General features: G+C 45.1%; 1 protein-coding gene across 4 annotated transcripts in view; it reads right to left on the reverse strand.

Annotated features, from left to right (window-relative positions):
- VCL (vinculin) overlaps window positions 1–21,682 on the reverse strand; it is an 86,021-nt gene that overhangs the window by 10,374 nt on the left and 53,965 nt on the right. For all 4 annotated transcript variants that reach the window (XM_081191571.1, XM_081191572.1, XM_081191573.1 and 1 more), the window contains exons 8-18: window positions 20,411–20,558; window positions 17,618–17,771; window positions 16,163–16,338; window positions 14,577–14,767; window positions 13,093–13,292; window positions 11,779–11,907; window positions 10,335–10,484; window positions 7,909–8,017; window positions 6,725–7,027; window positions 6,484–6,608; window positions 4,599–4,784 (exon numbers count right to left, since the gene is read on the reverse strand). In XM_081191571.1, coding sequence (XP_081047697.1) covers window positions 4,599–4,784; window positions 6,484–6,608; window positions 6,725–7,027; window positions 7,909–8,017; window positions 10,335–10,484; window positions 11,779–11,907; window positions 13,093–13,292; window positions 14,577–14,767; window positions 16,163–16,338; window positions 17,618–17,771; window positions 20,411–20,558 — 1,871 coding nt within the window. The remainder of the gene's footprint in view (window positions 1–4,598; window positions 4,785–6,483; window positions 6,609–6,724; window positions 7,028–7,908; window positions 8,018–10,334; window positions 10,485–11,778; window positions 11,908–13,092; window positions 13,293–14,576; window positions 14,768–16,162; window positions 16,339–17,617; window positions 17,772–20,410; window positions 20,559–21,682) is intronic.

A 21,682-nucleotide genomic window follows, 5' to 3' on the forward strand; every position in this document is an offset into this window, starting at 1 on the left:
TGGGAGAGGCCTTGCCGCAAGACAATCGAGGCAGGCCCCCCTAGCAAGTCTTGGGTGCTATTAAGGCTGGGGAAGTGGCAGACCTGACCCTACGGAGCCTCACGGATATGAATGGAAGTCGCTCGAGGGCTTTTGTGTGTGTCCTTGTTGAAAAGAGCTCCTATTCATTTCAGCAAGGTTTGCACGGGAGAATTTGCAAGCAAATCGTGCTCCCTGTCCATTATTTTGTGGCAGGAATGTGGGGGTGGGGGTGGGGGAATTGGGACAAGGATGCCATATGGCAGGGGTCTGCAACCCGCGGCTCCGGAGCTGCATGTGGCTCTTTTACACCTTTGCCGCGGCTCCGGGGAGGAGGCGCATTGTGCGCCCCGACACTCCTCACTGTGGCGGGCGCTGTACTGGCTGTGACGTCGCATGGGGGCGGTGCGTGCGCTAGTCACGCACCGTCCCGACGTCACCTTCCCACCCGCTGTCAGATCGGAGGGCAGCGGCGCACATGCTTTAAATGTCGCAATGGTTTTGCGGCTCCCAGTGTTTTTTTCTTCGGAAACGGGTCCAAGTGGCTCTTTTTGTCTTAAAGGTTGCAGACCCCTGCCATATGGATTCTGCAGGCACCACCACGTCTTGGTCCAGGCCATGGAAAAGGAGGTTATTGTGAAAGCAAAACACAATGCAGGAAGGAAGTCAGGACAGAAAGCCAAGGGATTGTGGAGGAAACAGGAGAGGCTGCTCATTAGAAGGACATGATCAGTGTGTTAATTGTTAGCAGACAGAAAGTGATGTTAGCAGCACACACAAACAAAGCCAGTCGGAAATGTTTCTGTTAGCAGAAGGTTAATGAGATGGTGCCAGATTGTTTTGCCACAATGTTGTTCTACAAAAATCCAAATGAGGATTTTCAAATTGTTTGTCAGAGTATCCTGAATCACATCTTGTGGGAAGGATGTCTCTTAAAAAAAAACCAGAACAGCTCGGTATTATCGCAGCCAATCTTCAGGGTACCAATCCGTTACAGAAAGAGAAGACAAAAGGGGCAAACGCTGCCTTTTCAAGTGCAACCAGACCCACACACAATTATCACATTTTATTTCAGTTTGCCCCCAGCCCCCACGTCCTTCACAAACCCCCCCCCCCGTGTTTTTGCATGTTCACACTTCCTCCTTCAAGAACAGCGGCTTTCAGTATTAAACTTTCTCTCCCCCCCCCAATTACTGAGTTTATGCAATTATATGCTCCCAAATAAATTAGATGCAGCTTAAGGCGGCAGTGTGGGATTTCATCTCTTTTTGCTTTCTGGGCAAACACAGTGGTTAAATGCAGTGCATTGAGCAAGGGTCATTTCTTTCAATGAGGACCAAGTGGTGAAGTCTTTCTGTCGGGCAACCTGAAAAATCTGCTTAAGAGATAGCAAGCACTTATGGACAAAAGCAACTTGTTGCCTTCTGGGGAATTATTGATCCCAATGTGACCACCTCCGTCCTGATCCTACAACTCAAAATGGGGGGACAGCGGACAGCGAGCTGTGGGGGAAGTGCCTGAAAGTTAAGGTGCGTGTGTTTACTAATTATGAAGGACGTGTCAGTTTAAAAAATATTGGGTGGTATCCAACCAAATAATTCCACTCTTCTGGCTGTTGAATGGAACTTCCCCTCCCTCTCCTCTCCCTCCTCCAAAATATGCTCCAGAGGGGTGGGGGGAAACCCAGAACATATTTAGGGGGACTTGCAGGGAGAGGAGGCAAAGAGGCAGTTCTACTGCACCTTATTTCTAGGGTCATTCATGCTGTCCATAACCCAAAGTGGTTCAAAGCATTAGGCAATTAAACCACACACACTTGCCACTAAAGGGATTTGCATTAACAATCCATCTTAGGGGCTCTATTTCAAATTTATTTTTCCATGTTGCCGAGTGAAGGATTCTGTGGGACTCTGTGCACTTTTGTAGAGGACATGGGACTAATAAATACCCCCCCCCTTCTGTCTGACCACGTTTGAGTACCACAACAGCCAACAAAAATAGGATGTATATCTTAGCAAATGTTCAAGTAACACTGGGAAGCAAGAGAGAGGGAAAGGCAAGAAATTTATTGTCCAGGAAGAAGGAAAAATTAAACTGGCAGAGCATGAAGAGAAAAGGGGGGAAAGTTAATTTGCTGCGCAGTCGGAATAAACAAGTAATACACAACTGAAGCTATTTTTCACAGCCAACCCAAAGCAGTCTGCTCGGTTTTTGCGCCTCCCCTCAGAGCCATTGGCTTCTACACAGAATCTCTTCTGCTGGAAGAGTGGCTCAGACTGTAGCCATTTATTCTCCACCTACTTTTGAAGACCCATAAACCCACAATAATATTTATGTGCAGGGAAAAAACCCCCACATTGCAGCCACCTTGGGACAGGGCACTGCAGATAATGTTCTCCTGAATGGAATTACCAAGATACAGCAGTTGGGCATCAGCTTCTCTCAAAAGCTGGGTTTATTTATTGATCCCCCACACACCCCAGTGACCTTAAAGTTAAAATCTCAGAAGGCACCAAATCTCAACTACAATGTCTACCAGGACAGGTTTTAAATGATATTTTAAAACTACGTTTTAAACTGAAGCAAGTGCAGTGTAGTGGAAAGTGTCAGACTTAAGATCTAGGGTTCAAAATCCACACTCAGCCACGAAGCTCGCTGGGTGAATTTGGGTTTCTCAGCCTAGCCTACCTCACAGGGTGGTTTTGGGGATTACATGAGGAAAGAGGAGAACGACGTATGACTCCATGATCGCCTTGGGTAAAAAGGTGGAATATAAATTAAATAATATTGTTTTTCTCAAGCATGCTACTAAAATCAGTGAGAAAGTGTGTGTGTGTGTGTGTGTGTGTGTGTGTGTGTGTTCAGTGTTGCTTTGCTTGGAAAATTCGTTTTGGATTGTTTGCTTCCCTGTTATCCCTTCCAAAAATAAAAACCGTCAAGGTCAAAATGATACTTATTTTGTGATGAGATGCAAAAACAAAAACAAAAAAACAACAACAACCCCACAACCACCCCCAAAAAACTCATTTGCAAGGGTTGGCATCGTTGTTGCACCAATCTTAAACAAATCTGCCAAACATGGCAATACGTTTGGCACCCATGCTACAGCCCCCATTCAGAGGTAAGCGTGGGTATTCTGCATAGCCCTTCTACACTGGCCTCTGGGACTTCTTGCGACAGTCTGGTGGGGCAGGGGAGAAAGTTTGCAGAGCACAAAAAGGGCAAAAGGCTATGCGCTTGATTCTCCAACTCAAGCAGAAGGTCCCGAATGCTGGCGTACATTCTTAAGGCTCATTTCAGCTCAAGGCTCAAGTCCGGTGAGGTTTCCCTCGCCCTTCTTGCTACGCTAAAGTTCTACATACGCCAAGGCGTGGTTATGAAATCTGTGCACAATAAGAGTCTTGGGAACGATTCTATGGTTTTAATGAAATGATGGGATGTGAAGAGTCCCATGTTTATATCAATAATTTGCAATGCTTTAAAAATAGCCTTGATCGACCCACAAAGCTTGGTGCCGCTTCTGAAAAAACCCACTTCTGGGTAGACGTGTGAAAAGGAGAGTGCACAAAATATTGTGGATATTGTTGGAGATTACACACCACCTTTCCAAAGCATTGCAGCAAGGATGGTGAAATGTGCAACCCTGCAGATGGACTTCCGACTCCCATCGGTCCCAGGCAGCATGGCCAATGGACAGGGATGATGGGAGTTGTAGTCCATCACCTTCTCTTGAAGGACCACAGGTTTCCCCTTTCCTGCACTACAGAGTCAGCACAAGATAAAGGTTTTCATAGCTTCATGGGGAGAAGCAACTCTGGATGCGACAGAAGAGTCAATTTTAGATTGCCTCTTTCCTAACTCCGGCAGCATTATCAAGCTTTTGTTTGTTTGTTTTCAGTGCTCTTCCGGAGCACACTGGAAACCGTTGTGGAGTTTCCCACCTCATTTGGGTGAGACGGATTGGTTTTCTCCCTCATCTGTTGGATTTGACCCCCAATTCCAACTCACCCAGGGCATAAAATTTCCTGGCAACCTGAGGAAGGTTTTAAAGCGAGGTCTTTGCACAGCAGTGATAAGAGCAGTCAACGTAAGGGTGAGGATTTGTAATCAGCAATTCATTCTCTAAAAAGAGCCCAACCTCTGAAGATCTATACCAGGGGTCAGCAAGGTTTACCGATCATGGGCCGGATCACACCCATGGAGATTGTCTGTGGGCCGGACTGGCGCAGCGCGACACCGAAAATCGTGTCTGTGCATGTCTGTGGCGCCAGTAATTGCTTCTGTGCATGCCCAGACACCGAAAACCACGCCTGCACAGAAGCGATTTTCGGCATCTGGACATGTGCAGACACAATTTCCGGTGTCGTGGGCCGGTAAAACAGTCTTCGTGGGCCGCATCCAGCCCATGGGCCACACATTGCTGACCCCTGATCTATACAAACCGATCTGCCTACAACACTGGGGTATCCTCAAGTGACATCAATGCAATACCCACGAAACACACCGGTCTGCAATTTCTCTGGGTTAAATGGAGAAGCAGCAGTTAAGCAAGAACACAGGGATGCATTGGCCATTCTTACCTTGCTGGACCACTTTCTGGCTTCATCGTGGAGCTGCCTGGCAGCCATCATCATGGGCTGGTTGAGCACCTCCCCAGCCTTCACCTCTGGGAACTCTTCATCTTTCTCTTCAGGAGGAGGGGGCCTGGGGGGAGGAACCTCGCCCTCTGGCAGCGGCGGCTTGGGAGGAGCAAGTTCATCTGTAAGCTAAGGAAGAAAGGAAATGGGTTGCAGTACCCCAACGCAGAGATCCAATGCAAAATGGCCAAATCTATAGCAATCCACAGAATGGGGAATCTTTTATTTTATTTTCAGCTTTTGCACCTGAGTTGTCCCTTTATTTATTTATTTATTTTATACTTATTAGTTTTACATAGTGATTATTATACATGTCAAGCATAACAATTCATACAAAAAGGAAAAAAAGAGGTTCTCTCAAACCTTCTGACCTCCATGGTTTCCATTTCTAAAAAAAATTTCCTGCATCTTTTACTGTAATCTATTATAAATCCATAGTATCCAAAGTTTGTGTTACTTTAAGAGTGTTATTGTATTCCCGCTAGTGATTTCAACTGTTTGCAGTAGTCTCTAAGGTATGTTATAAAATTATTCTAGTCCTTAATAAAAATTTGGTCGTCCTGATTTCTGATCCTTCCCAGGATAGGGAATTTTCAGTGCTTTGGGCAAACATTCCAAACTCAAATTCACAATTCTTTTGCCAAGCTGAGAATAATGAAAATTAAGACACCTACCCAAGAATATGATTTACATACTTCCTGGAGGGTTGGGCCAAGCATCTTAAAATCCATTATGGTAGACTTAACAAAATGATCTCTTAAGTTAGCAACTGTTAGCAAAAGCGTCCTTCATCCCTCTCACATGGTTTTCTGATCTGCTAACCAGCAGGAAATTGTAGAAAGGGTGGGGGACAATAGCTCACTTCAGATGTCCTTCTATAGAGAAGGCAACTGAGGTTGTCTGGCGCTGTGGGTTAAACCACAGAGCCTAGGGCTTGCCGATCAGAAGGTCGGCAGTTCAAATCCCCGTGACGGGGTGAGCTCCCGTTCCTCGGTCCCAGGTCCTGCCAACCTAGCAGTTCAAAAGCATGTAAAGTGCAAGTAGATAAATAGGTACCGCTCCAGTGGGAAGGTAAACGGCGTTTCCATGCACTGCTCTGGTTCGCCAGAAGCAGCTTAGTCATGCTGGCCACATGACCCGGAAGCTGTACGTCGGCTCCCTCAGCCAGTAAAGCGAGATGAGCGCCACAACCCCAGAGTCATCCGTGACTGGACCTAACGGTCAGGGGTCCCTTTACCTTTAACTTTACTAATGTGCTATCATATTATATATTCAACTCCTGGATTCAAATGCCCATGTTTTCAAGACAGCTTTCAAAGGCACGGACAGTGTTTTCTGAAATCTCAAAAATGTGCACCTACCCACCTTTAAGTTCTTCCTATTAATGGATGTGTTCACAACAACAGTTCCCCAAGTTCAAAGTTTATAGTTTATATCACAGATGTCCTGAAAGGCACACACTTGGCTTTAAACTGCTGCTTTTCTCAGCAAAATACAAGGACCCAGGAATCTGTTCTTTTCTTGCCACTTCTGTGGTTTTTGGTTGGATTACCTTCATACAGAGGGCATTGTACTCTGCTCTCAAGGGCCCCAAGCCCAAATCTGGCTTCGCAAGATGCTAAAGAAACAAAACTTGGGGACGCAATCTTGTGTGTATGCCAGCGTGTATTATATAAGAACACTGTGTGCCTGGAATCAGATTTCAGCATTAAGCGAGTCCACCCACACAAGGAAACCACAGCCATTTAAATAATTGAGAGTGGCTCAACCAAATGGTTGCAGATTACCTCTGTCCTTCCAGAGCAATTCTCCGTAACACGGCACTTACGTGAAGCTGCTCAAGATCAGGAGGCGGAGGGGGGAAGTCGGGTTCCTGGGGCTGGAAAGCCTCTCGGACTTTGGCCACAGCTCCCAGGATCCTGTAGCCGGAATCAAGGAAATTCTTCTGCAAACCTAGGAAAGGCAAGAGAGAGAGAGAGAGAGAGAGAGAGAGATTAGCATTAAGTTTTGAAAATTCAGTAACAAGGCGCTTTGAAGAGCTGGAGAAAGCATCTTTGTCTAACGCTTACCGGGATCAGAAATATTGCCTGCCACAGCTTTCGCATCCATCACCATTGGCGAAATGGTTTTGCTCAGATCATCAGAGGCAGCTTTCACAGCTTCCCGAAACTTGGGGTCCTCTGAGTTTTCCACCTCCTTCTTTGCCACTAACAAAATCCGGTTTGCTCGCCGGGCAATGCTGGTGGCTCCAGCGACAAGCATCTGCGGCTGAATGTTGGCCATCGCGACTTTGCACTTGTCCAGGTCTTTCTTAATGGCCTCCTCGGAAGCATCCAACAGAGACTTGGTATCAATTGCTTCATCCACCATCCCTAGGGTAAGAAGTTTACAGATTTACCTCCCTTCATGTACACGGCAAGGGGAAATGGTGCTGGAGGGGAAGGTCACCCTTAAATACAGGATGGAGTTCTGCTACCTTGGCCAGGTGAATTTGTCAGGGTGCTGATTTGGCACAAACCTGATTATGAGCATTTAAACTCTTATCACCCTTCACACTTGGCTCTTGCCACCAGAGGGCCTCCAAATTCTATCAAATCCTCAAACATGAATGGGTTTCATTTACACAACTGGGGATGAGTACATTTTTGTACTGCGGATAGTGGAAAACACGCTAGATCAATGTTTCGCAAACTTGGGTCTCCTGCTGGTTTTGGACTACAATTCCCATCATCCCTGACCACTGGCTCCTGCTAGCTAGGGATTATGGGAGTAGTCCTAAAACAGCTGCAGACCCAAGTTTGCGAAACCCTGTGCTAGATTTACAGAAAGGGAACTCAGTGGGACAAGGGAACTTGGATGGAAGTTCAATATGTAAAAGTGGATGTCATATTTCTTCCCTTAACAGCATCTGTGTGCAAACACAAAACACATCCAAATCTATATACAATTTCACCGTAATGAACAAGTGATTGAAATAGAGTTGCATTACAATAATTTATCCAAAAGTTGTGTTTGTAGGCTGCCAGGGATCAGGCCAAGACATATTCCAAACAAAAGTGTGGTGCCATGTTTTCCTTGAGTCCACTGTGACTTTTTTTGGGTGGGGGGATGACTTTTCCCTTTCTGTCACATGCTTAAGTCAACTGCATCAAAGAACTGCTCTTCCCTTTCTAGTTTCCTTCCAATTATATCTCAGGCTCGTCATCAATGATTTGGGGCTACAAAACCATGGCCACAAACTCCTCCATTTTACCTGTCATTTTTTCCACATTATCAATCCACTGGTTCTTCATGGTCTCAAAGTGCTCATAAGCAGCTTGATTTCCAGGATTCCTTAGAAGGATGCGAGCGGCAGATACTACCTGCCAATGCAAAAACAGCCAAATATGATGGCAGTAATGATGCACAGGAACAGAAAGTAAGTGCACTGGAATTTATTTTGCAGTGTAGGTAATCTGAAAGTTAAGTTAATCATCTCTCATCTGAAATGGGTCCCAGTTTGGGGAGTTTCACAAGAAGTCTCCAACTGAAAGATGGATTTACACCACTCAAGAACACTCTGAGATACAGTCGTACCTTGGTTGATGAACACCTTGCGAGTCGAACGTTTTGGTCCCTGAATGCCCCAAACCCAGAAGTGAGTGTTTGCGAACGTTCTTTGGAACCCGAACATCTGATGCGGCTTCTGATTGGCTACAGGAGCTTACTGCAGCCAACCAGAAGCTATGCCTTGGTTTCTGAACGTTTTGGAAGTCGAACGGACTTCTGGAATGGATTCCGTTCAACTTCTGAGGTACGACTGTACTGAGAATTTCCGAAGAGCAGAATTCCCAATCATGACATGGGGATTGCACATAATAATTTTTTGATTACCGCCTTTATTTAGAAGAAAACAACAACAAAATAAAGCCAAGAAATTACAGAAGTCTCTAGTGCAAATTGTAATTGTTAAAATACTTTCATCGCATGGACGTAAGTAGACTATTACACAATAGCTTGTAAAAATTACTTTTTCTATACAGGAAATCCTTCAGATTTATTTCTACTCGAAGTACATGCTCCCAAAGTAGGAAACAGACGCCCAAAGGATCTGCTTATCCAGAGACCCAAGTGTGAAGACTGACCAGAGAGAGAACATATTACATGACAATCTGGTCAGTGAAAGATTCGCCATACACCATAAAAAGCTGTCCGGTCCTTCTTTCCTTAGGAGAATACGGTGGAAGATTATGGTGCTCTCTAGTTTTCAACTGAGCCTCAGAGGAAATTTTAAGCTGCTACTGAAAAACGCAAAAGGGGCAGGCACGATCCCAACGATGCTATGAACCACTCTTATGGAAGCCATCAGAGGAAATGAAGTTAACGCCAGCCACCCGGATTATGCCCGGATCCAGCTCCCACTGAAATTCCCTCCTCTTGCGGCTTTTTAGATTGTAGCTTAACTTCTAAAAGGTCTTTTTGGCCGAGAAGTGGGACGAAGCTATAAAATAAATGCAATGTTCACCTGAAAGTGTTCATTAATTTCAATGGGACTTAGAAAGTAAATCCTTAAGACTGCAGTCAAAGCGAGCCTCTGTTTCTGTAGGTTAAGCCAACCTATGCATACATTTTTATGAGATTTTATAGATTTTGATTTTTTTTACAGACTCCTAAAAATAGCCTACAATTTAAGGAAGTTACCCTCTCTCAACCTCTTGATTTGTGTGCTGTCTCTCACACAGAGAATCATCTCATCCTAATAGTTAAATACTCATGTTTTATTCTTTGACTCCTCTCATTCAATTTATTTACCGTATTTTCCCCTCTATAGGACACACTTTTCCCCCTCCAAAAATTAAGGGGAAATGTGTATGCGTCCTATGGAGCGCATGCAGGCTCCTTGTCTTCAGCGATAGCAATGCGAAGCCTCCAAAGCGCAGAGGGAGAGCCCGCGCTCCGGAGGCTTCGCGTTGCTTTCGCTGAAGCCACCTGAAGCCCCAGGAGCGCAGGGAACTCCCACTGCGCTCCGGGGGCTTCAGGCGGGTATCCGCAAGCCTTCAGAGCACAGCAGGAGTTCCCGCCACGCTCCGAAGGCTTGCGGATAGCCGCCTGAAGCCTGGAGAGAGAGAGGGGGTCGGTGCACACTGATCCCTCTTGCTCTCCAGGCTTTGCTTCACTGGAGAGGCACTGCACAGTGCCCCTTCAGCAAAGCGGGAGGAGAAATGGAAGGGGCGCTGAGCAGAGAGGGGGAGAATTTTTTTCCCCCTGTTCTCCCCCTCCTATGGTCCAGTGCATCCTATGATCCGGTGCGTCCTATGGAGCGAAAAATACGGTAACTTCAGGTTCAGATACTGGTGTCTCCAACCCCACTATATGCTTATTGGAGATGAACTCTCTGAATAGAAACTGAACAACTGAATTTTTCATCCAGGTGAAGCTTTTGGTGGCTGCAAACTGAGCAAACTGGGGAACACTCAATCAGAAGTGTGCAGATCTTTTGGCGTTCTGCAGTAGATCGGCGAGGATTTCTGACTTCCAATAGTTTAACAATAAGAGCAGCAAAATGACCCCATTCCGTGGCATAAATTATACCAAGAAAATGAAGAAAGACTGGGGTAAATGAGAGTGGTTGCTGTCATTGTCAAACGACTTTGAGCTCCGATCAAAACCGGAGTTTCTGACAGTGAGAGGGAGAGATACCTGAGGGGTGAGCTCTCTTGCGGACTTCACAGTTGCTTGTATGCCTTCGACAGTACTTTTGTTGGCTGTTCCAACTGCAGCTGCCTTTTCTGCAGTAGCTCCAAGCCTGGCAGCATGGTTTTCAAAATTGGCTGCCCTGTCATCAAACACCTGAAAGTTGAAATACATCGACAACCACAGATTAAAAAATGCAGCCAGTTCAGAGTTTTATACCAAGCCAAGGGCCCATAGCAACTCACAGTAACCCATTCAATTACAGACTAGGTGCTTCAATTAAGGTTATTTTAATCAATGATGAATTTATAATTCTTTGGTGATTTATTAGAAAACTAAAACTGTTCAGCAGAGATAGCGAGCTGCTAATCTTTCAGGGCTCTTTTTCCTTTTTTTGCTGCAACCGACTAGCTGCCCCTCTGAAAGATGAACAGAGTAACGCACACATTTCTTATGGACAGAACTCTTTTTGGCAATTCTAAGCCCTGGTTTCTCCTGCCCACCTAGCAGTTAAAAAGCACGTCTAAGTGCAAGTAGATAAATAGGTACCACTCCAGCGGGAAGGTAAACAGTGTTTCCATGCGCTGTTCTGGTCCGCCAGAAGCAGCTTTGTCATGCTGGCCACATGACCCGGAAGCTGTACGCCAGCTCCCTCGGCCAGTAAAGCAAGATGAGCGCCGCAACCCCAGAGTCGGTCATGACTGGACCTAATGGTCAGGGGTCCCTTTACCTTTACCTTTAGGCCCTGGTTTACACACACAAGGCTACAATGATAATGGGCGTGAATGCGCCATGATAGATATGAGTACCAAAGACAGAGCTTTCCTCAGATCACCTTAAAAGCGCAATTCTTTTCAAGGAAGATGGTTCAAACAGTCAGCTGTCACCAACTTGGTGCCCCCAGACTCTGAGCTTCCATTAAAAAAATAAAAGTAAGCTCTTCTAGAAAGAAAGACATGACAAAATGTAAAGGTACCCTTCCAAGTGATTTCTGTGAAATGTGAGCGGCATGTCTGCCTTGTATATTTTTTCTGGTACTGAGGAATACTCCCTGTTGTCATTAGACAGCAATAACATCTGTGTGTGATCTCCAGTGTAAGGACCAGAAGGACACAACTGACTTCCTGTGATAAGCATAAGGTTGTTGGGGTGGCTGTCTCTCTCATTTTGTGTTAAGTCACACAACCCAAGGCTGCCATTTTGTGACTGGTACCCGCAGAACACTCAAGACTCAGAATGTACCCCTACTCCAAAACATTTGGCTACACCTGGATTAAGTTATAGTAATGTTTCAAACTGTGGACACCAATTACATTCCTTTTCCTCAAGGGTGGTGGTGGGGAAACCATTCAAGTATAAAAAGTCTAACATCTGACTGTTACTTTGGCCTATGCAGAATTATATTGCTCACTGTAACTTAAAGACTGGTGCATGCTGGGAACAGACTCACCTCGTCCCTGTTGGGGGCGTCTGGAGGAGCAGTGGCCGCTACTGCCAACAGTTTAATTGGTGTTGTCGTGTCGCTGAATACATCAGATACTTCCTGGGTCATGGCTTCTTGCATCCTTGATTTCAGATCCTTAATAGGAATGCAAAGGCTCCACGTCAAAACACAGAAATGGGTTTGCCATGATGAAGTGCAGTGCAAAAGTAAAACACTGGATCTGAATATGGACAGCCTAGGTTCAAACAAGGCTCAGCCATAAAGCTGAACTTACAAACAGATAGGAGACCTTCAAAGATGGACTGTGAGAAGGACCGTGACAGTAGGGCCCCTGACGCCCCACTCCCAATTCACCATCTAGCTAGATTTTTAGTCTATACCCCTAACCCAGAACACTAAAAAAGCAAAGCTAGGAAAGAAGGGAGGTTGCTATTAAGAATGTGAAGTGGCTGACATGGAGCAAGACCAATATAACTCCACACTAGCGCTGTGGTCTAAACCACTGAGCCTCTTGGCCAGGTTTCCTCGAACTTGACCCTCCAGATGTTTTTGGCCTACAACTCCCATGATCCCTAGCTAACAGGACCAGTGGTCAGGGATGATGGGAACTGTAGTCTCAAAACATCTGGAGGGCCAAGTTTGAGGAAGCCTGCTCTTGGGCTTGCTGATCAGAACGCCGGTAGTTCGAATCCCACGATGGAGTGAGCTCCTGTTGCTCTGTTCCAGATCCTGCCAACCTAGCAGTTCGAAAGCACGCCAGTGCAAGTGAATAGGTAAAGCTGTGGCAGGAAGGTAAACAGCATTTCTGTGCACTCTGGTTTCCATCACGGTGTCCCATTGCGCCAGAAGCGGTTTAGTCATGCTGGCCACATGACCTGAAAAGCTGTCTGTGGGCAAACGCCGGCTCCCTTGACCTTAAATCGAGATGTGTGCCATAACCCCATAGTCGCCTTTGAATGGACTTAACTGTCCAGGGATCCTTTAGCTTTTACTGAGCAAGAACTGGGCCCAATCCACAAGAGTTCTGTGAGGAGCTCTATGCCCAAAACTGCCAAACGTCACTTCCGTCAGGAAATGGCCAGCAATGGGTGGTAGGGGTAATTGGAATTGGAATTAATTAGAATTAAGTTAAATTAATGGAGGATGCACAGCAGCAAAAGAATGTAGATTGTGTCCAAAGTGTTTATGTCTATCTATGTTGCAAAGACCAGTAGCTTGAACAGGAAGATTCTCTGGTTTTGTTAGTTAACGCATATAGACTGGCAACACACTGTCCAACATGAGCTCTTCCTTCTCTTTTTAAATACTGTTTTTATTTACCTTCAATGAGTCCTGCAGCTGGGCAGCAATTGCCTTGGCTTGAGGAGATTCCCCTTCACCTCGTGCTGCCAGGTCAGCTAACTGGGCAGCCAGCTGTTCCACACGGTCACATTTGGCGAGCAGGTCCTGGCGATAAGGTCCCAGCATGACATTGGCAAGACGGCGACCTTCGGCCACAAGACCCCGGATGGCAGCCTGACCTGCATTGAAAGTGATTCATCTTGCTTAATTTATGGAGCAAGAGAAATTAGAACAGTAGTGCCACCACTGTCAAGAGATCAGGCTGAGGAGTACTGCTTTGATGAGGAATGGTGTGAGCCTCCCCCTGCTCCTGACCAGGCTCCTGAAGCTGCCCAGGAGCAGTGAAACAGTATAGATTTGGAACAATGGTTTGCAGAGGGGCACAGTTCTGAAGACAAAAGTTGGGACAAACTGGCGGTTGAACAGCAAAGTGAAGAAGAACTGGGAGAGCGAGCTAACAGACTCTCTCTCGATGGAGAGTGTTCAGCCTATCAGTCCAAGGTCACGTAGAGCAGATAAGGTGGCTACACAAAAAGCACAGTGGTTGTGAGATCAGGTTGCAAGGCACAGAAGTGACTAGGAGGGAAGTGGGTGGAAACCTTAATTGGGAACACCATCATTCCGAGAATGGCTGCTTTGTTCTTTTGCTGTGATCATTAAAATCTCTTTAAATGGTAAGCGACTCTTTTCGCTTTGTCCTGCTTATCTATGGCCAAAAAGGGGGGGGGGGCTGGAACCGAGTCCCCGAAGCCTGACAACCACTCAGGAAAATAAAGCAGAGTTGCCATTGTTAAGCTTTAGTGCCAGCATAATCACTACCTTCCCCTAGGTACTCTGAAACGCTACCATGTTGCAACATGTCCTCCCTAATAACTAGGCAGCCCTATTTTCTCTGTAGTTTTCCGGGCTTATATGAGTCGGCTTTGGGATGTCCCACCTGAAGTCATCACAGAGAAAAGACCACTTGTGAAGGGGATTTCTGTGCAGGTAAAAAAAAGATGGCCTCATGGTGCTATATAGATTTTTATTTTGGGCTGCCCGTTGTTTTCAATTACTCATTCTCTAGTTTGCCTGAGCTTCTCCATCCTTTATTTGTTATCTTATGTTTAGCAGAGGTTGTTCTTTGTTATTTTGTTGGCTTCTGCTGTCCTCTCTCCTGGATTTTCCTTCTTTGAGATTCCTGCATTGCAGATTAGATGACCCTAATAATAATAATATTTCCCCAGCCACTGTGGGTGGCTCCCAACATAACATTAATAATAAAGCAACAAAACATCAAACATTAAAGCTTCCCTTGTGGTCTCTCTTCCAATTTGATAATTCTCTGGTTCTTTGGCTTCCCATAATAGAGAGCTGCCGGTTCCAATGATTGTTGGAGCAGTGATTTTGCATTGAGCCACTAGGTGGACCTCAACTCCCACCTGAGTTCATGTTCACAGGCACAGAAAAATTAAAACACTCACCTACTCCGCGGTCATCAACTGTAGGGTTGTCTATCCATCTCTGAGCTTGTTCAATCTTTCCTTCTAGATGGACAGCAGCCTTGGCAGGCCTGCTGTTTGCAACAGCCCTGTTGGTTTTAGACTGCAAATTCTGCAGCGATGTCGCTATTTGCTTTGCTAATGCACGGGCTTCGGGAGAATCCCCCTTTCCACTGCAGAGAAGAAGAAAAATCTGTTAAGGAAACTTCATTAAAATCAGTTCAAAAAGTAGGTCGGTTTCTGTTAATAAGACGTTTATGTATCATAGCTGTGAATATGCTAGTTACTACGCTTAACTGCATTCAACAAAGCACTGTGGTTTGCATTTTCACAAAGGATGAGTCAAGGCAATCTCTAAAAAAGGAAAGCAAGTAGCTTAATGAATGAAAGCAAATCCGGCAAGGAAAGTTCAACTAACAACACCAAGTGAAGTTCTTCATTGAACTTGCTTCTACTGAAGACCCTTTCCGACACATTTAAAAATACTGGGGCCCTAGCAACACTACAAATGCATGTCACTTAATGGTAAAGGGACCCCTGACCATGAGGTCCAGTCGTGACCGACTCTGGGGTTGCAGCGCTCATCTCACTTTATTGGCCTAGGGAGCCGGCGTACAGCTTCCGGGCCATGTGGCCAGCATGACTAAGCCGCTTCTGGCGAACCAGAGCAGCGCACGGAAACGCCGTTTCTCTTCCCGCTGGAGTGGTACCTATTTATCTACTTGCACTTTGACGTGCTTTTGAACTGCTAGGTGGGCAGAAGCTGGGACCAAATAACGGGAGCTCACCCCGTTGTGGGGATTCGAACCGCCGACCTTCTGATCAGCAAGTCCTAGGCTCTGTGGTTTAACCCACAGCGCCACCCGCCAAGGCTTCTTCCAAATAATCCTGGGGTATGGTAGTTGGGCAAAGTGCAGAGAATTCTGTTGAGAGATCCGTTGCACACACATCCTAAACTGAGCTGGACACTACGACCATCATTTGAGGACGCTTTTCATGCGCCTCCTATGCTAGAAGTCCGGAGGGCGGCAACACAAGAGCAAGCCTTTTCTGTGGTGGCCCCCCACTTGTGGAATGCTCTCCCCAGGGAGACTTGCCTAGCACCTTTGCTACATCTCTTTAGGCAAAAACATTCCTCTTCCCCCAGGCCTTTGACTAATTGAACGATCTCTGGCAGGTGTTGTTTTTGTTATGGTATGTATTCTTTCTGTTTTATTGCAAATTGCCCTGTGATCTTCGGATGAAGGGCAGTGTAGAAATGTAATAAATCATAGCTACAAAAACGATGACTGAAGGGTTGAAGGGCAGTATAGAAATGTAATAAATCATAGCTACAAAAACAATGATTCCCATAGTTGTGTGGGAAGAGGAAATGGCCACTGAACTAGTTCCAGTCTCTGGTGTGGACATGCCAAGAGAACGCTTTCCTCCGCCAACAGAAGCTAATGGGACAGCCATACAGCCATACTGCTAGCCAGTCATAAACGCACAAAGCAAACTACAGAGTACATAAGACTTAATACCAATGGAACTTACATGGAAGCAGCCATGCCCATGTCAATACTTACTGTTTCCGGAGGTCCGACAACTTAGCAGTCAGCGCCGAGATTTCTCCGAGGGACCGCAAAATGTCATCTCGCTCTTTGGGGTCCTCGCAGAGCTCTGCAATTTTCCTGGCTTCAGCCATAATGCCTCGAATGTGTTCCTCTCCTTCGCTTCCCCCATGAGGATCTGCCAGCCAGCTCTTGAGGTAAAAAGAACATGTTGACACACAAAGATCCGCTTAACAGTATCTGAACCTTCTGTGGTGCAATAGTCTGAAATGTTATTGTACACCTCAAATTTAGCTAGGTTGAAATAAAGATATTGATGTTCTTTTTCTTTTAAAAAAAGTAAGTAAAATTTTGTTTGAGTTTTAAAAAGATATGGGAGGAAAAGATTAACAAAGCTGAAATACGACCTCAGCCCAGTATACCTGAAGGAGTGTCTCCACCCCCATTGTTCAGCCCGGACACTGAAGTCCAGCTCCAAGGGCCTTCTGGCAGTTCCCTCACTGCGAGAAGTGAGGTTACAGGGAAACAAGCAGAGGGCCTTCTCGGTAGTGGCACCCTCCCATCAGATATCAAGGAAATAAGCAACTATCTGATTTTTAGAAGCTATCTGAAGGTAACCCTGTTTAGGGAAGTTTTTAATGTTTGATCGTGTTTTTACTATTCTGTTGGGAGAAGCCCAGAGTGGCTGAGGAAACCCAGCCAGATGGGCAAGGCATAAATAATGAAATTATTATTATTATTATTATTATTATTATTATTATTATTATTATTATTATTATTATTTCTGAAACAGAAGTGCATCCTTGAAAGTCACACCTTTGCAGGAAGAGACCTTAAAAATGTCATGCTAGAACACTCCCCTTTTCTCTCTTCCACCTTGACATGTGAACTCCAGAACAGGAGTCTTGCTCCACAAACAGCTACTCTTCAAGAAAGATGAAGGGTATGACTTGCAAGCATGTGCCCAAGCCTTTCAAAGTACTGCAAGAGGAAGCCCTTATCTGAGAGCCATTGGTGGACAGTCTTTAAAGCAGGTATGAGGAACACATTGCACTGCCAAAGATGGTGGACTACAATGCCCCATCAGCTCCTCACCACTGGCCATGGGGCTAGCTGGGTCTGATGGGAGCTGATTCCCTGTCCTCCCTTTAAAGTCAAATAACTGCAACGGCTGAAACAAAATAGGATGCCCTGGCTAGAAGAAATCCAAATTATATTATTAATATTCATGCACTTCCTATGAAGCATCACAATACAAGACGCATATAAATCTGCTGCAAATGCAAAATGCATAGAAAGCAACTGTGTATTTAAAAATAATTAAGGCAAAACAATTTGAAACCCATTCCAGAGATTGACTGGCGTGAAACAACTAAAGGAGGACCCAATGTAAGAACTAACTTGTAGGCTACTTTACCAGGACCCATCGTGGTTCAGAGAACTGGGAGGGATCATTTGCACTGCGATTACCTGAGCGGCATCAATTTTCTTTGCAATTGCCTGCTTAGAGTTGGTCATAGCCTCCAGCTTGCGAGCTGCATTTTCCACTTTTGCTGTGAGTAAATCCAAGCCTTGGGACACTTGCTGAGCCTTCTGCAAGGCTAGCGGTGTAGCACCTTGTCCTCTGTTCAGGGGGAAAGAAAGGCATGTAAAACCCAACACACTCTTGCAGTTATAGACTACCGACTTAACTAATCCCATATAATAGCTCAGGAAAGGTAAAGGACCCCTGACAGTTAGGTCCAGTCACAGACACTGGGGTTGCGGCACTCATCTCACTTTACAGGCCAAGGGAGCCAGTGTTTGTCCACAGTTTTTCCGGGTCATGTAGCCAGCATGACTGGCAAAACCAGAGCAGCATATGGAAACGCTGTTTACCTTCCTGCCAGAGCGGTACCTATTTATCTACTTGCATTTTTCATATGCTTTTGAACTGCTAGGTTGGCAGGAGCAGGGACCGAGCAACGGGAGCTCACCCCGTCGTGGGGATTCGAACCGCTGACCTTCAGATCGACAATCCCAAGAGGCTCAGTGGTTTAGACCACAGCGCCACCTGCATCCCAATAGCTCAGTAGTTGCTGCTGATTTATATAAGAAGTAGTATTGTAGGATGCAAGCAAGAACTGCAAAGAAGGGGGGAAGTTGTCTCTACCCCTGAAAGCTGGGGGCCTCAATGCCCGGGGCAGGGAATTGGTATTACTCCTGCCTGAACCACCTTTCAGACTACAATCCGTTCATTTCAGACTCCACTTTGTTCTCTTTTCCTTGGTGCAATGAAATTTGCAGAGGACAACGTACTTGGTGTGCTGTCACAATGCTGATTAATAAACCACTCAGTGAAAGCTGCCCATTTGCTGCCAATAAAGCTAAAATTCAAAGGAAGCATTTCATGCATGTTGAACTGTTAAAATTGCTTTGGCTTAATTGGAAAGAAAGTTTTGAAGACTCCGGGATCCATTCTCCAATCCAGATATGAAAGCATAAGTGTCTTTTTTCTAGGCAGTACAATCAGGCCTCCATAAATCCACTCATCAGTTCATCAACGACAAGTCCCCCTGAAAGGTTCTCAGCGTGATATTAAATGAGCATAATGCTCATGCTGCTTCTGCCAGCTCCAAGTCGCATAATAATTTAAAATTCCCCTGCTCTTTCCTGAGTTTTCTGGCAGACACAGTACACCAGGTGGAGGAGAGGGTTCAGGGGCAACCAGAAACGACAGAAGGCTAGCAAGTCATGTGAAAATTCATGTATCCCAGAGTGTAGTTAAGATCAGAACTATTATGCAAATATGAAATCAAAACAGAAAGACCCTTAAATGAGGAACTAAATAAGCATTAAGGGCCAGAATTTAAAAAGGGGCACCTGCACGATTCAGTCACTTCTCCCCAACACAAAGCCGTCTTTTATTTTTAAATGGAAGAATGTGCACATAAGCACTTCCCTTTAAAACTGGGGAAGGTCTATGCTCCTTTAAATAAACGGGAGACGATGCACACCCAAGTCAACATTGGCAAACATGAGATCTTCCAAATAACCAAAAGGGATGTTGACGTGCTAATGCATCAGATCACATTATTTAAAAGAAGAACAAAACAACAACTGCTCAGTATTTTAATACACAGAAGGTTGTAATCAACAGAGCAATGTAGCCCCCCTGAAGTCAAATAGGTTTCAATTTGTTACAACCATTGATTTCTGCAACTGAATATGCCTTGGGTGGATTCAACCCACAATCACTTGTGCATTTGGGTTTCCTGAAGGAGTGGAGGAAGAAATAGCACAAAACGAAGAGAAAGCTTTGGCAAGACATGAAGATGATGTGCAGATGGTACACAACACCAGTGCAGTTAGGGAAAATGTACAAAACTAGTTCAAATATATGTTGGAAGTGTAAGGAAAAGGAGGGAACATTTTATCATATGTGGTGGGATTGTAAGGTAATTTTAAAAAATTGGGAAATGATATACAACGAATTGAAGAAAATGTTCCATTTAACATTTGTTAAAAAACCCGAGGCATTTTTATTAGGGATTGTAGGGAAAGACCTGCCAAAAAAGTTGAAAATGCGACAACGGTCGTGAGAGTACTGGTAGCATAAGGATGGAAGACTGAAGAAACCCCAACTAAAGAATCATGGCAAGAAAAATTGATGGACTATGCAGAACTGGCAAAACTGACATACAAGCTACGGGACAAGGGTAACTGTGATTTTAAGGATGAATGGGAACCTTTTACAAAGTATCTGAAGACGCAACAAAGTGAACTGGACTCCTTGGCAGGTTTTGAATAAACATTCACAATTTTTTTTACTGATAATAGGATCTATACAACTTTGTAACATGCAGAAAACAGCATTATTAGAGAAACCAAAGACTGGAACTGAGGGAAGTCGGGGGTGGGGTGGGGGGTTCTGTGTGGGAGGGGGAGGGGGAGGGGGGAAATGGGGGGATAAGGATGATATGTTTTTGGATAATATGTCTTGTTATAATTTTGAATAAAAAAAAGAAAAGAAAAAAAAGAAAGCTTTGGCAAGACAAAACTGTGCATGAACTGAATTACAGGAATCCTCCATGAAAATTATGGAGGCAGGTGGGGCAGAATGCAGGGCAGAGACAACGCACAGAAACATGATGTCCACCACTATTAGCACGCTGGCAAAATAAAGACATTTAATTTATCATTTGTGTTGCTTTCTTAGAACGGCAGGATTGCTATTTCATAGTCCCAGGGTTAAACGTATTGAGTTAGCGAGAAGATGTTTACCTAGCTCGAAGATCAGCCACTTGGTCAGTCAACTGGCCAAGCATTTTACAGGTTCCTAGAATCTCTCTGCGTTCTTTGCCAGCACAGAGCTCTCCAACTTTCCCTGCTTCATCCAGGATCTGCCTTATGGCTTGCTCGCCAGAGTCTCCTAGGAAGCAAGAATGTGGGAATGCAGACAATGAAGACTCATGCATTATTCACGCTGGAGAAAATTACTGAATGTGTTGTGCAAGAAATATAATCCATCGTAATATAACAGCGTACTTGCAGCAGGGTAACGTTGTTCTAGAAACAGGCATATCATTTCAGCAGATTAGGTATAATGCATGCCACTAGAACCCAATTAATTTCAGTGCTAAGACTAAAGTGGGAGTTATTTTCCTCCTGCATAATTTTAGAGAAAGAATGATACACACACTTCTCAAAAAATTCCATATGTTTCTGTTCTTCGGCATGTACAGCAATCTTTACAACTGCGATAGCGCCATCTCCTGGAGGTCCTCCAGATGTTGTTGGACTACAGTTCCCAGCATCCCTGACTGTCAGCCACAGGTGTGGCGCTACCATTGGGTAGAACTGGGCAACTGGTGGGGAGATAGCAGCGGAGTGGCATTGGAACACAGTTGTGTATGCCACGTACCCTGTCCTGCATACCTTAGGTTTTCCTGCTGCCTCCCAGTGTTGTGAAATATACTGCTCCATTGCCTGTCTTGAAGTACAAGTCTACCAGTCTGATGAGCTTTGGTACATGCCATGGGACTGGGGCACCATGCCATCCTTTGCTTTGGGTAGCAAAATGTCTTGGGCCAACCTTGATTGGTCATGCTGGCTAGAGCTGATGGGAGCTGAAGTCCAACAGCACCTTGAAGGCCACAGGTAAGCTACTTTTGCTTTAGAGCAGAGTCTCCAGCTGTTTTTGGACTACAACGCCCATCATCCCTGACTTTGCTATCTAGGGATGATGGGAGTTGTAGTCCAAAAACAGCTGGAGGCCCAAGTTGGGGAAACACTGGTTCAGAGCATGTGAAATGTACCCGGGCCATAAAGTATACATGGTATAAGCAAACTTCCAGTTTAGTTTGATCTCCTGTCCAAAGCAACATCTTTACTTTATATGTGGAAAGGAAAATAAACAAGATTCTTCACAATCCAAATCCAGCAACGTTTCATGAAGTTAACTCATGACGGCATGACATAGACACTGCACTTTTGTAGGCTTTTCTTACGGGTTTCAGTGAATAAAATACAGATGCAAATCTGATCAATGCTCTC

This window comes from Podarcis bocagei (assembly GCF_964188305.1).
Source record: "Podarcis bocagei genome assembly, chromosome: 4".
Classification (NCBI taxonomy): Eukaryota; Metazoa; Chordata; class Lepidosauria; order Squamata; family Lacertidae; genus Podarcis; species Podarcis bocagei.